The 14,869-nt window shown below is 41.6% G+C and overlaps 1 protein-coding gene across 5 annotated transcripts in view; it reads left to right on the plus strand.

Annotated features, from left to right (window-relative positions):
• neto1l (neuropilin (NRP) and tolloid (TLL)-like 1, like) overlaps nt 1–14,869 on the plus strand; it is a 240,978-nt gene that overhangs the window by 178,583 nt on the left and 47,526 nt on the right. For all 5 annotated transcript variants that reach the window (XM_069920381.1, XM_069920379.1, XM_069920382.1 and 2 more), the window contains one exon: nt 9,442–9,670. In XM_069920381.1, coding sequence (XP_069776482.1) covers nt 9,442–9,670 — 229 coding nt within the window. The remainder of the gene's footprint in view (nt 1–9,441; nt 9,671–14,869) is intronic.

Raw genomic sequence — 14,869 nt, forward strand, 5'->3', positions numbered from 1 at the left:
AGTTTCAGCTTGATTCCGCCACTGCTACCTTGTTTATTTTTGCCTCATTCAATGTAAACAAGTCCTGATTTAAGGAAGGAACATCGTTCACATCTGTCTTGCCTGTTAACCATGCACAGTTCAATACTGAATATTTAAATTGCACATCTCAAAGTGCCAATGGCGACAAATGTCAGATCAATATGTGAATGAATCTTGGGCTGAATCGAACTGGATCGAGATGTCATTCCCATCGTTCTGTGCTTACCTTAGCCAGAGGCAGAGAGCTAGATGAACTGATGACCTGCAGCCGAGAGGCCAAGCAACCTATGTGCCAAGTCCTTTGCAGGGAGCAAGCCCTCCCTCATCACCATTCTGCTAACATTTGGCCCAGAACTCACTGACCTTGCTTAACATGCAAAAACTATCAAAATTGATTTACCAGCAATTAGTCAAAGAATAGAAGTACGGTACAATTCCAATCAACCGAAATGGGCGGGACCAGGCCTATTTCGGGTAAACATTTTTTTCTGGAGAACTGGTCATTTTTTAAAAACAGCCCAGTAGCAACAGCAAATCACTTGTATCAATGTTTAAACAACAACAAACAACAAGGGAAACTTTTGGAATCATTAAAATAATGTTTTATTCTCACCGAATAAAAGCTGGCTGCCACTGATCATCGACACCTCTCCCTCGAGGTTCCTGCTGCTGCTAAGAGCCCGATGACCTGCTCCTGCCTGGGAGCCCAATGTCCCCACTGCTGCCGGGAGCACGATATACCCTCAGCTACCAGGAGCCTGAGGTCCCCACAGCTGCTGGGTGGCCGCTCTCCTTGATGACACTGGGACAAGGGATTCTTCTGACCACTTGCGGCTGGGAGACAGTGGGACACACTGTGAGAGGCAGAGTTGGAGAGAAAACTCAATAAGGGAAAGTAAAGAGGAAATGGAAAGAGATAGAGGGGAGGGAGTTACCTGAAACCAGGACAATTGTTCTAATTTTATGTCAAGTGAATTTTTTTTCAAGCTGTGAGGTCAGTTCAACTCCAAAAAAAATTTTCAGATACATGAAGATTTCTGATTTGTTTTGGATTTTTTTTTTTTTTGGATATATAAGAATTTCGGCGAATCCAATTTTGGATAATTGGAGTTGTACTGTAAATCACAAAAATCTGTCGACACCATGGTTGAAGTAAAAACACAAAATGCTGGAGAAACTCAGCAGGTCAAACCATATCCTTTTTGTAGCAAAGGTAAAAAAATACATCACCAATGTTTTGGGCTTGATCCCTTCATCAAGGTGTGAGAAAATGTTGGCAGATGTCCAAACAAAAAGATAGGAGTTGAAGGGGGGGTGGCATGGCAAAGGCAGGAGATGATAAGTGGAGAAGGGAGGGAAGGGACAGCAGCAATGAAGGGGAGAAGGGATGGCTGGAAGGATAGAAGAAGAAGGGAGGGGAGAACTGGAAAGATGGGAATGAGGGAGGGGGAAGAAAAAGAGAGCAGGTTTAACAGGAAGCAGAGAAGTCAGCATTAATACCATCTGATTGGAGAGCGTCCTGATGGAAAATCAGATGTTGTTCCTCCAATCTATAGGTGGTCTGGATGGGATAGTACACAAGGCCATGGACAGACATGTGAGTGCAGGAGTGTGACTCAGAATTGAAATGGTTGGCTACAGGGAGGTCTCTGTTCTAGTGGACGGAGTAGAGGTGCTGAGCAAAACGAACTCTCAATTTGCGATCGGTCCCTCAATGTAGAGAAGGCCACAAAGGGGAGGATTGAGGCAAAGTGTAGCTACCAGGAAAGGCTAAATGCTGGCGGTTCCCTTTCAAACCAGCAAGTTCAGTAGCTATGCCCAATTAAATGCATGGACATTTTGGCAAAATACTGGGTGACTTGGCCAGTATTTCTGAGGTAAGTCCAAGGAAGCTTGGGAATCTCCATTTAATTCTTCCAAAACATAACCATGACAAATACTCTGATCAGTTTTCACTGGGGTTTTATTTCACTGTTGGTACATTTGAGAAGTCCAGTGGTAGTGTGCCATTTCCCTGCATCTCTCCAGCACTTGGCATCAGGAACTCTCCATGATGAATTTGCACCACTTTTGAATTGGGGCAGGATTGGTCATTGTTCCTTTTAGATACATTTTAGGTTGTTCACTTAGTTTCAATTACAATGTTTTAATAACAATTTTCAAATGTTTTTGTGCATTTCTGATTGACAGCTATTCACAGACTTCCGATGTGAGATAGTTGGATAAGTCTGCAATTTGGCTTAGCAGGCTGTCCGAGTTTTCTCAGCATCTCTCTGGGTTGAACATGGCACTCCATACATCCAGAAAACCATGCATATTGCAGAGGCCAGTTTGTTCCTAATAAGGCCGTCAGCAGTTCATATTAATGCATTGTCTGTATGCTTCTCTGTATTAAAATGTAAATATATCATGAGATTTACAAGAAAGATTCATGGAATGAAAGGATTAGCATATGAGGAATGTTTGGTGGCTTTGGGACAGTACTCCTTGGAGTTCAGAGAATGAGTGGGGACTCATAGAAGAATTTTGAATGTTGAAAGGCCTGGACAGAGTAAATGTGGCAAACTTGTTTCCCATGGTAGGGGAGTCAAGGATAAGAGGGTGCAAACTAGAAGGTATCCACTGGAACAGAGATGCGGGGGAATTTCTTTAGCAAGAGTGGTGAACCTCCAGAATTTGCTGGCATTGGCAGCTGTGGAGGCCAGGTTATTGGGTGTATTTAAAGCATAGGTTGATAGGTTATGAGGAGAAGGCAGGGTAATGGGGCTGAATGGGAGAAGGGATCCGGTCATGATGGAGTCATGGAGTGTACTTGATAGGCCAAATGGCCTACATTTGCTCTTACAGTATATCTCATTCTTACGGTTTATCACGTATTTAGTGCAGTATGAACCAAGCATAGAGCAGTATGAGAATGTGAGCAGTTTGCAAACAATATGATATAGTTTAATCATCCTAATATTGTCTATATAAGGCTCCATAAAGGTTAATTGTGTGCAGCCCAATGGACGCATTCATAATAAGCTAAATATTTAACAATGATGACATAAATGTTGACTACATATAGTCCATTACTTACATATTAACCAGGCACTGTTGGGATTATGAAGTGTCATCTATAAAACTCAAATAAACATTGTTCATTGCTTGGTATGTTTAAAGTCTGAAGATTTTCTGTACTCAGCTCAATGTCAATGTGACCATTGTGTGTACATTAACCTTACTCAGCTCAAATGTGTGAGAATTGCCCATTAACAAGCAATGTGCGAATGGCAGCTGAATGAAAATGAGACTGAAAATATAACGTTCACGTGCACATGCTGCTGATATACCACTCAGTGGATTCTAAAGCCTTCAACGGCACTGAATTGGTGGCTTTTAACTCAAACATTTGAATGCTGGTGCCATCAGTTCATTCTGTGTGTGAGGGCTTTACAGATTAAAGCATGGTCCAGGTGCAAGTTGTAAGAATACACAGAGCTTGTGCCATTCCTCCCAGTTAATTTTAAGGAGAAATTTCACAGGCTCTGTACCTGCAAAGATCTCAGATCAATATCTCTTGGAGTTACAGAATAACAGATTCGACCCTATTTAACTAATTAACAGATCCCTTGCCGTCAACCATGCAAATCACAATATGAACCATGAGACAGGGCTGTAAGGTATAAGATATTGTTTTCTCTCTACCTCCAAACATGCAAACAGATTTTTAAAATAAATTTAACTAATTAATCTATCTTAAATCTAAAATATGAAGCAAAATCTCTTTATTTTCTTTTGATGAACTGGCTGCTTTCCTTGTGTTGAAATTGCAGGATAGATACTGGGGCAAGCTATGTTTCAAACAGAATTTTCAGAATTGAGCAACGATGGAAATCTGGGAGTGTGAGGAATTGGGAAAACACAGCCTTGGGAACATTTTAGGGCAGTGGTTCTCGACCGTTTTCTTTCTACTCACATCCCACTTTAAGAAATCCCTGACACCGCAGCACCAGTGGCAATAGGGATTACTTAAAGTGGGATTTGAGTGGAAAGAAAACAGTTGAGAACCACTGTTTTAGAGCAATTACCATTTGCAGGGTTTCCTTGCAAAGAACCACGTGAGTTCAGAATCAAAATCACAAGATAGGTTGCTTTGTGGCAGTGCAATATTGCTATAAATTACATTTAAAAATGAATATATTTGTGCAAAAAAAAAACAGAAATTGAGTTCATGTCTGTGGTTCCTTATCCATTCAAAAATCTGATGGTGTACGGGAAGAAGCTGTCTTTGTGCCACCGGGTATTGGTCCTTATGATCCTGTCTTCTTTCTTGATAATAGCACTGTGAAGAGGGGATGGCCTGGGTGGTGAGGTTCCTTGAGGATAGAGGCTGCTTTGTTAATATATTGCTTCTTGTAGATGTCCTCAATGGTGATAAGACTAATTCCTGTGTTGGTGCTGGTAGAGTTCACAGCCCTCTGTAGTTGTTTTATTGTTCTGTGTATTGGCACCTCCATACCACCAGTTATAATGCTCTCCATAGTATATCTGTAGAAATTTGCAAGAATCCTTGGCGAGCTTTCTTCATGATTGAATCAACGTGATGTTGACACCCAGGAATTTGAAGTTTGAACTCTTTCCATTGCTGACCCCTCGATGAGGACTGGTTTATGTTCTCCTGATTCCACTCCCCCCCCCCCCCCCCCCCACTGAAGACCACAATCAGCTCCTTAGTTTTGCTTATGTTGAGTGCAACGTTGCTGGTTATATAAGAGAATGGCATCAGAACAGAGATGAGTCAAATGCCTGCTCAAAATCTACATTATTATTTGAGCTTATCATGGATGGGGCAGCAGCCCTCACTAACCACAACATGTATCAAATGTGGAGTGTGGCCTAACTGGAGTGGGCGGAGAAGGGAAAATAAGAACATAAGAACAAACAGAACCTACTGATGACTATACCATTCCATGAATAATGAAAACACTTTGGGTCTGAATAAGATACAATATGAGTTAAAAACACAAGGAGTGGCCTCATTTCCCATTAGAACCAAATTTCTTGAATGCTTTTCGTATCTGGCATTTTGTTGGCAGCTCTTTGTTGCCATTCAATTTTCACCTACTTGGTGATACCCGCTTCTTTGATTTCTTGGTTTGAACTCACAATTCTTTCCTTGGCAATTTTCTCTTCTGCTGGGGACTTCCAGTCCCTTCTGCACAAGCACAGAAGAGCCAGTAGCTCATTCTGCACTCAGTCTAAAAATTTAGATTTGGATGGACTGATTAAGGCTATTATTGACACATGATACAACAAATAGCTGAAAAAACCGGAATATCCCAACCCCCCTCTGGGTGAACCCTGAAAGAATTTTGAGGATGATGCAATGAGAAAGAGGCAAGGAGTTTGAAAAGGGGCAAGGATAGTGAATGGGCAATAAAAAAAAGCAGAAAATAAGGTGCAAAATGGTGCATATCTTCAAAATAGGAAGCATAGAAATGTAGAATGTCAGTTAACTGGAGAGAGACCACAGAACGTCTTGATACAGAGGACTCTGGATGCACTTAAATGTGAAACACAGAAAATGAGCACACTGGGACATTGAATGATTGCCAGCACATATGGAATGCAGGATGACAGAAAAAAAAGGCAAGGTGAGTCTTGTTACCACTTAACCGAGTCTACTGATGGAGGATTACAAATAATTTTGCTCTCACTTAAATAAATAAATAAATCTAGACATACAGTGCAGTAACAGGCCATTTCGGCCCATGAGTCTGTGCTGCCCATTTTACAACCTACAACCCCCCCCCTCCCCCGCCTGAGGTATGATTGAAATGGTGGGAGGAAAACGGTGGCCCCCCCTCCAGGAAACCTCATGCAGACATTAAGACTTGTTCTGAAGTGCTTGTATTATGAGAACTTGGAGGCAGAGAAGGCAGAACATTAAAATGAGGATTTGGCCATTTAAAATAGAGATAAGGACATAGTTCCTTCGACAGAAGTAAATCTTTGGAATTCTTTACTTGAGAACTTCTGAGGCTTAGTCATTCAATGTGTTCAAACTTGACACATTTTTGGTTAATGGAGAAGCTATGGGCTTTAGGAAATAGGCAAGAATGTAGTTTTGGGGCTAAGATCAAATCAGCCACAATCTAAGGTGGTAAAGTGGCGCAGCAGGTATTGTTGCCCCCTTTACAGTTTCAGAGACCTGGGTTCACATCTGACTTCATATGCTGCCGATACGAAGTTTTAAAAAGTTGTATGGGTTTCTTGTCCTTTTGGTTTTATCCCACAGTTCAAACCTGGTTATAGGGTAATGGGCTGCTGTAAATTGTCCCTGGTATGGGCTCTTGTCAGGACAATTGGAATAGGGAGACACTGGATAGGGAGACAGTGAGGGAAAATGGGATTTGCATAGATTGATGGCTAATGGTCTGTATGGATGTGTTGGGCCAACACACACTCCATGATTCAATGAATGGCTGAGCCAAATCAAGGGTTAGATGGCCGAATCATCATGTATCTCTTGCGTCCTTATCAGATTATTCAAATGTGAGCTGCGTCAGAGTTGACCCTTGTGGTAAACCACTGTATGTATATATTTATCTGACTGGGCACACCCATTGGCCGACTGTACCTGTGGCCCCTCCCACAGACTCCTGAATAAAGGTGACTATCACTCATTCCCCTCCTCAGCTCGGGACAGTTGACCAGCAGGGATGTGCCTTCATTCTATTGCGAATAAAAGCCTATCAGTTTTGCTCAACTTCAGTTTTTTGAGTCATTGATGGTACAGCAACCTTGTGCCTGTGTGTAACTAATATTTAGTCAACGATCGTCCCTATATGTTCTTCATGCCTAACAAAGGTTAATTTCATTTAATGTTTAAAAGTTTACTGTAGAGATGCAGTGCAGTGATGAGCTCAGAAGCCTGAACTGCCCAATTACACTCCATCAACTTACAAACCCCATAGGTTTTCGGAGGGTGGGTAGAAGACGGGGAACCTGGAGGCCCCAGGGAGAATGTACAAACTCCTTACCGACAGCGCCGGATTCGAACCCGGGTCACTGGTGCTGCTAATAGATCAGAACTTATGCAGTGAATACAGAGAGTGAGCGCAGTACCTCTGTCAGTTATGGCATGTTCAGGCATTGTAAATCTGACTTGCCAGCACCAAACCTGAAATGTAAGTAGCAGAGGGAGTTTGCAAAGGACAGAAAGGTTGATCAGATTGATGGAATGCTGAAGCAGATTTATGGCTGACATATCTCTTTATAAAGAAAATGGAAGTTCAAAATTAAATGCAGAAGGCAAAAATAACTTCTGAGAAAAGGTCTGATCCAAAGTAATGTTGATGAATATCATGCAGGAGGCTGGAAACTGCCTTCCTCTGCAGCATCAGGCATTGGGGTACGTGTTTGTAAACATTGGCTTAAGTTCAAGTAGTTTAAATGAGCATCCTATGATATCCCTCCTTCTCCTCCCCTTCATTGAAAATATTATGATGAGATGTCGGATTCCCTGTGAGCAAGACAGTTTTTTTTTAAACTATTGGTAAAGGGTATCTCAAATCATTTTCATTAAAATAACATCCGAGAGCATGGGTAATGGGAGCTCACTGAGTGCAGGGGAGCATGGGTAATGGAATACTGGTAAGTTACAAAGCAGAATGGATAATGGGATCCCGATGATTTGCAGGGTAATTTGGTTAGTAGATCACCACTCATCGTGGTGCCGATGAGTTGCAAGGCAGCATGGGTAATGCAATACTGCTGAGTTGTCAGGCAGCATGGGTAATGGGATCCTGGTGACTTGCAGGGCAACATGGGTAATGGGACCTTGGTGAATTGCAGAGGAGCATATGTGATGGGATCCCAGTGAGTTGCAGGGCAGCATGGGTAATGTGACACTGGTGAGTTCCAAGGCAGCATGAGTAATGGGACCTTACTGAATTGCAGAGGAGCATGGGTAATGTGACACTGGTGAATTACAAGGCAGCACGGGTAATGGGATCTTGCTGAATTGCAGAGGAGCATGGGTAATGGGATCCTGCTGAGTTGCAAGGCAGCATGGGTAATGGGACCTCGGTGAATTGCAGAGGAGCATGGGTAATGGGATCCTGCTGAGTTGCAAGGCAGCATGGGTAATGGGACCTCGGTGAATTGCAGAGGAGCATGGGTGATTGACACCAGCAGTGGACATCACTTGGTGAGTCAGATGTTGAAACATCTGAATTTTCAAATAGTTAGACGGTGGATTATTGGAGTTTAACTACACATTGTTCTGTAATAGTTTCACTGCTTCAGGTTTGGTAACATTTTCAGCATTTTCTGTTCTTATTTCGGATTACCATTCTGATGGTTTTTTTTGCTTTTCACTTCCAATTTCCAGTTTACTCTCTACATCCCAAGATTCTAATATTCATTTTATAGGCTACAATAATATATTGAGCTTTTCAAAGCACCTAAGTTATGCAACACTTGAACGTGAGCCAAGATTAAGACTATTTCACATGTAAATGGAAACGGTCAGTTCATATTGATTGCAATAATAATGTAATTGCATCTTATCAGAAGAAGACTTTGAGATTGTCCTCAGTCATTAGTGGCTTAGGTCAGGAAACCACTATTGATTTTTGCAAATTCATTTTATTAGCTGTATATTGCGGCCAGTTTGAGAATTACTTTGTCTGATTACATAACAGTGATTTGACAATATCTTGAGAACATCATGGTGATATTCCCGATTCTATAGTTGGAGGATGGATGGATAGAGCCTTATAACTACTGAACATTTGTAATTTAAAGACAGGAAAATAAGGGACTCATCTTTATTTATTTGAGAGGTAGGGACTAATGTACTTTGGCAAATGAGAACAGGGTGAATGGCAGAAGGCCCTTGCTCCTGCTGTCCATTTACAAATTAAAACCAGAATAATTCAACAAGTGATGAGGCATCTTTGATTAGAGGAAAAACATTAGCATTTTTTCCTTTGGAAGAATCATCTTTCCCCAGAGCTCACCCAAGGGTTTTGTTTTTATAAATGTTGGGGTGCCTGGAATGCATTGCTGGGGGTGGTGTTGGAGGCTGGTGCATTAACAAAAGACCCTTGGATAGGCACATGGATGAAACGAAAATAGTGGGTGTGAGATTGCTGAGGCATAGGTCTGCACTGTGCTGTTCCATGTCTGATATAACATGAGCTTCACTCTGTAGATGCTGTCCAACCTGCTAAGTATTCAAGTTCTGCCTTTATTTCATATTTCCAGCATCTTATGTTAGGCTTTCTTTCAGTTATCCAGCTTTCTTTTAATTTGATGCAGCAACCCACATCCTTTCAGTGGGAGATCCAATCTAAATGACCACTAATTTGCATCCAGTTTATTGGTTCATTTTGTAATGAAGCTGACAAAGCTTTCATTTTCTTCCATTAGATCTATTTGAGATTTCTGGACTACGAGATGGAGAATTCCAACGAGTGCAAGCGCAATTTTGTTGCCATCTACGATGGAAGCAGTGCAGTGGAGGATCTTAAAGCCAAGTTCTGCAGCACCGTGGCCAATGATCTGATGCTTCGTACAGGCCTTGGTGTCATTCGCATGTGGGCTGATGAGAGCAGTCGGAGCAGCCACTTTCAGATGCTTTTCACATCCTTTCAAGAACGTAAGCAACTTTTGGATAATTCTTAGTTTCTTCGACACCATTGCGTCACACTCTAAAGGTTAGAATGTGTTTACAATTGGAAAGACCATGGATCATCCCCAATGGATTACACTTTGAGTCTGACATTACCATCGTACACAGTAAAGCTTGAACAATTGAATTATACAGGCATGTCTCATCAGTTACCTTTTACAATGGTAGATCCAAGGTTCCATATTCAGCAATTGGTTCTACAACTGTTGAAATGGATTGGAAAATGAGATGAAAAGTTGCTCCAAATTTACTTTAATCATTGCTCTGTATGTATTATTTTGAGTATCCCATCGTTACTAGCATAGCAATGCAGAAAGGGAAAGTGAAGAGATATTGGTCCAGAATTTGCCAAAAAAGTAATTAAAGTAAATTTAGATATATAGCACAATTTCAGGCCCTTCCATTCTATGAACCTGTGCCTCCCCAGTACCCCAATTAACCTGCAACCAAAGCAGGTTGCAGGGGGGCATGGGAGCCCAGTGGGTTGCAGGGGGCAGGGAGGAAACAAGAGCGCCCAGAGGAAACCTATGCAGAAACCGGGAGAATGGAATCTGTAGAGATTGTCGGATTCGAACCCTTGTTGCTGGTACTTTAATAACGATCTACTAACTTTTTACACAAACAGTAGCAAGTTATTGTTAGCTCACAGATCAAGCATCTAAAAACAATTGCAACTTATGGTCAGGTCGAATGATGAGCGAATCAACACAAATTGTTGGGTGATTTGTGCTGCTTTATCTTCTTCTTCTTCTTTGGCTTGGCTTCGCGGACGAAGATTTATGGAGGGGGTAAAAAGTCCACGTCAGCTGCAGGCTCGTTTGTGGCTGACAAGTCCGATGCGGGACAGGCAGACACGGTTGCAGCGGTTGCAGGTGAAAATTGGTTGGTTGGGGTTGGGTGTTGGGTTTTTCCTCCTTTGCCTTTTGTCAGTGAGGTGGGCTCTGCGGTCTTCTTCAAAGGAGGTTGCTGCCCGCCAAACTGTGAGGCGCCAAGATGCACGGTTTGAGGCGTTATCAGCCCACTGGCGGTGGTCAATGTGGCAGGCACCAAGAGATTTCTTTAGGCAGTCCTTGTACCTTTTCTTTGGTGCACCTCTGTCACGGTGGCCAGTGGAGAGCTCGCCATTAAACACGATCTTGGGAAGGCGATGGTCCTCCATTCTGGAGACGTGACCCATCCAGCGCAGCTGGATCTTCAGTCACACAAATGTACGAACATTTTTCGAATGACTCCTGATGAAAAAAATTTGATTGCTCAAATACAAATTTAACTCACTGCAGACTCAGATATTTATATTCCTGCAGTAGCATCCCAGGTCTTATCCAGAAAGGGAACAATTAAAAACAAGCATCTCACTCCCACAGATGGCAAACTTTTCCTCCAGTGTTTAAAACTTGTAATTTCACAACAGTATTTTATTTTTGTTTCATCTTTTCATTCAATCTTTCTCTCCCATTATTTCTTCTCGCATTTCACCACATTGAATCATGCAATTGCCTTTTCTATTGTTTCTCTTTCCTTAAATTCAATGCATTAAGGAATTAAACTGTGGGTTCCAAGATTCCTGATGCCTCATTGTCGAGGCAGAATTTCAGCAGAAGATTGAGCTGAAGGAGGGAAGAAAGTAATTGATTGTCCAGACTATTGGCAGAATGCCTGGTTCCTGCTAATTCTGAGCTAACAAATAAGAGACAAGATCATAATCTTTCTGACAGTGGGATGATTTAGTTCCCCAAGATCAGAAGTGTTTACTTTTAACCTCAACTCAATTGGAAATGTGGACTTGCACCTAATTCTCTGGCATCATACCAATAGAGTACTTTCATAAGCAGATTTCACCAGGCTCATAACAAAATGAGTAGATTATATTAGAAACACCAAAAAGGAATCCCTTTGTTAAAGCTCAAAAGGGATTTTAACTGTTTTTAACCAAGATTGGAGGAACAAAGACTGAAGCTAAAGGCAAAAAATAAGGGAAAGGAAAGGTTTAAAATTGAGGTATATGCATCTATCCCTGCTTGTTGGATACTGAAAAGTAATGTGAGGTGGAATTTTTCAAAAAGTATTCAATACCATCTATTTTTTATATATTATATATTTATATACAAAGATAAGCGTATACAGAGCCGTTGTCATACCCACACTCCTGTTCGGCTCCGAATCATGGGTCCTCTACCGTCATCACCTACGGCTCCTAGAATGCTTCCACCAGCATTGTCTCCGCTCCATCCTCAACATTCATTGGAGCGCTTTCATCCATAACGTCGAAGTACTCGAGATGGCAGAGGTCGACAGCATCGAGTCCACGCTGCTGAAGATCCAGCTGCGCTGGATGGGTCACGTCTCCAGAATGGAGGACCATCGCCTTCCCAAGATCGTGTTATATGGCGAGCTCTCCACTGGCCACCGTGACAGAGGTGCACCAAAGAAAAGGTACAAGGAGTGCCTAAAGAAATCTCTTGGCGCCTGCCACATTGACCACCACCAGTGGGCTGATATCGCCTCAAACCACGCATCTTGGCGCCTCACAGTTCGGCGGGCAGCAACCTCCTTTGAAGAAGACCGCAGAGCCCACCTCACTGACAAAAAGCAAAGGAGGAAAAACCCAACACCCAATCCCAACCAACCAATTTTCCCCTGCAACCGCTGCAACCGTGTCTGCCTGTCCCGCATCGGACTTGTCAGCCACAAACGAGCCTGCAGCTGACGTGGACATTTACCCCCTCCATAAATCTTCATCCACGAAGCCAAGCCAAAGAAGAAAGAAGAATTTATCATAGATATATTTATTTATCATAGATATATATATATATATATATATATATATATAAAAGAGATCACTTTGCAGTATCTATCAATACAAGTGCATATCTGAACAAGAATTATTCTGAACGAATATGTCAGAATATTTTATTTATGATTTTATGATTTTCCAAACTTGAACTCAAATGGTTATCAACATTATCAGTGTTAATATTAACAGTATCAGCATTGACTACAATTTACCATTATCTATTTTATACAGTTTTCTACAGAGTTTAAGCTCTTTTCATCTCCCTTCCGCCCCAACCCCCATATTTAACACTTAACTTTTAACTAACCACAATTAGACAGAACACTCACAACAAGGGCGTGAAACACATATTGGGATTTTGTGGGTTTGCCATGGCATGGTGGCCAGAGCTCAGGCTGATTTCTTTTCTTGATTTATTTGTGATGAGATGGACACCCCCCCCCCACCCCCACCCCCAGTGGTTGAGGAGTAGACTGGGAAGCAGTACATGACGGTCCACCTATAGTCATGCTCCTATAGAATTTAAGTATGGTTGCCAATTTTTTTTGTTGAAAGTTTCACTTTTTTTTTTCAAGTTGCAAATGATTTTCTCCAGGGGAACAACTTTTCATTGCCATGTTCCAGTGCACAATGTTCAGGCAGGAGTTGGATTTCCAGGTTAGCACTGTGCACTTCCTGACCACTACAAAAATCAGTGTTCTTGAAACCTGGAGCTGTGAAAAGGACCATGAAGTGAATGAATTCCCAACAGCAGAAAATATATGAACAGAATATGAAAAGGAATCAAGTTTTTTTTAAAAAACAGAGGAGACAGTATAAAACTGGAAAAGTGGGATTTTGACCTATTATTTGCATTAGAGTCTGAAAGAAACTTCAATAATTTCATCTTCAAAATTAGATCTTTACAATTATGGCCTGGTTATATATTATTATAATTTCATCTTTGTCAATGGCAATTAATAACAGCAAGTCAATCAAATTACTCTCAATAGCATTCAGGCAGCATGGTTAGCGTAGGGGTTGGGGCAAGGCCATTACAATGCCAGACCTGGGTTCCAATCCAGCGCTGTCTGAATGGAGTTTGTGACCTGCGTGGGTTTCCTCCAGGTGCTCTGATTTCCTCCCACCTTTTAAAACATACGGGGGTTGTGGGTTAATTGGGATATTTTGGCGGCATGGGCTCATGTGCTGGAAGGGCCTGTTACCAAACTATATCTCTAAATTGAATTTGTCTAATTTTTAAAATTTAACTTTAAATTTAAATGTAATGAAATAATGAGAAATTCAAGCTTTGAAAGTTATTGGAGAGCATGCTAATAATTATACATCAGGCATTTTCACACATGAAATTACAAAATGAACATATTGGAGATGTGCCCTCAGAAAATGTATAGATATTGGAGGGTATGAGAGACACAAACTGAAAGGCTGTTTTATAGCACCTGACACCATTAAACTTTTGTTGTATAGAACAAAACAGCACTGAAAACAGTACCTCCGGCCTTTCTAGTTGATGCCAGACACTTATTCTGCCCGGACCCACTGACTAGCATCCAGTCCATAGCTCCACCTTACCACTCTCATCCACATAGCCATCCAAAATTTGGATAAAATTGAGTCCACATTCACCACTTCAGCTGGTAGCTCATTCCACACTTTGAAGAAATTGCCCCCTAATGGTCCCCCAAAACTTCTCCCCTTTTACACTTAACACATATCCTCTGGTTTGTATCTCACCTACCCTCAGTGGAAAAAGCCTACTTGCATTTACACAATCTATACCTATCAAAAATTTGTAAACATCCACTAAATCTCCCCTCATTCTTCTATGCTCCAGGGAATAAAGTTCTAATCTGTTTGACCTTTCCCTGTAACACAGATCCTCAAGTCCTGGCAAAGTCATAGTAAATATTCTATGCACTGTTTCAATTTTATTGATTGATATGCTTCCTGCAGTTAGGTGACAAAAATTGCACACAATGCTCTAAATTTGACCTCAATGTCTTATATAACTTTACCTTAACATCCCAACTCCAATACACAATAATTTGATTTATGAAGGCCAATATGCCAAATGCTCTCTTTACAACCTCTAGCTACCTTTGACAACACTTTCAGGGAATTATGTATCTGTATTCCTAGATCCCTCTGTTCTATTGCACTCCTCAGTGACCTACCATTTACCATGCATGGCCAACCTTGAATTTGTCCTTTCAAAATGTAACACCTCACAAATATAACCATATAATAATTACAGTACGGAAACAGGCCATCTCGGCCCCTCTAGTCCGAACCAATTTAAGTGAACTCCACTAGTCCAACCTACCTGCTCCCTGCCCATAACCCTCCAATCCCTTCACATCCATGCACTC

This window comes from Narcine bancroftii, chromosome 2 (genome assembly GCF_036971445.1).
Source record: "Narcine bancroftii isolate sNarBan1 chromosome 2, sNarBan1.hap1, whole genome shotgun sequence".
Classification (NCBI taxonomy): domain Eukaryota; kingdom Metazoa; phylum Chordata; class Chondrichthyes; order Torpediniformes; family Narcinidae; genus Narcine; species Narcine bancroftii.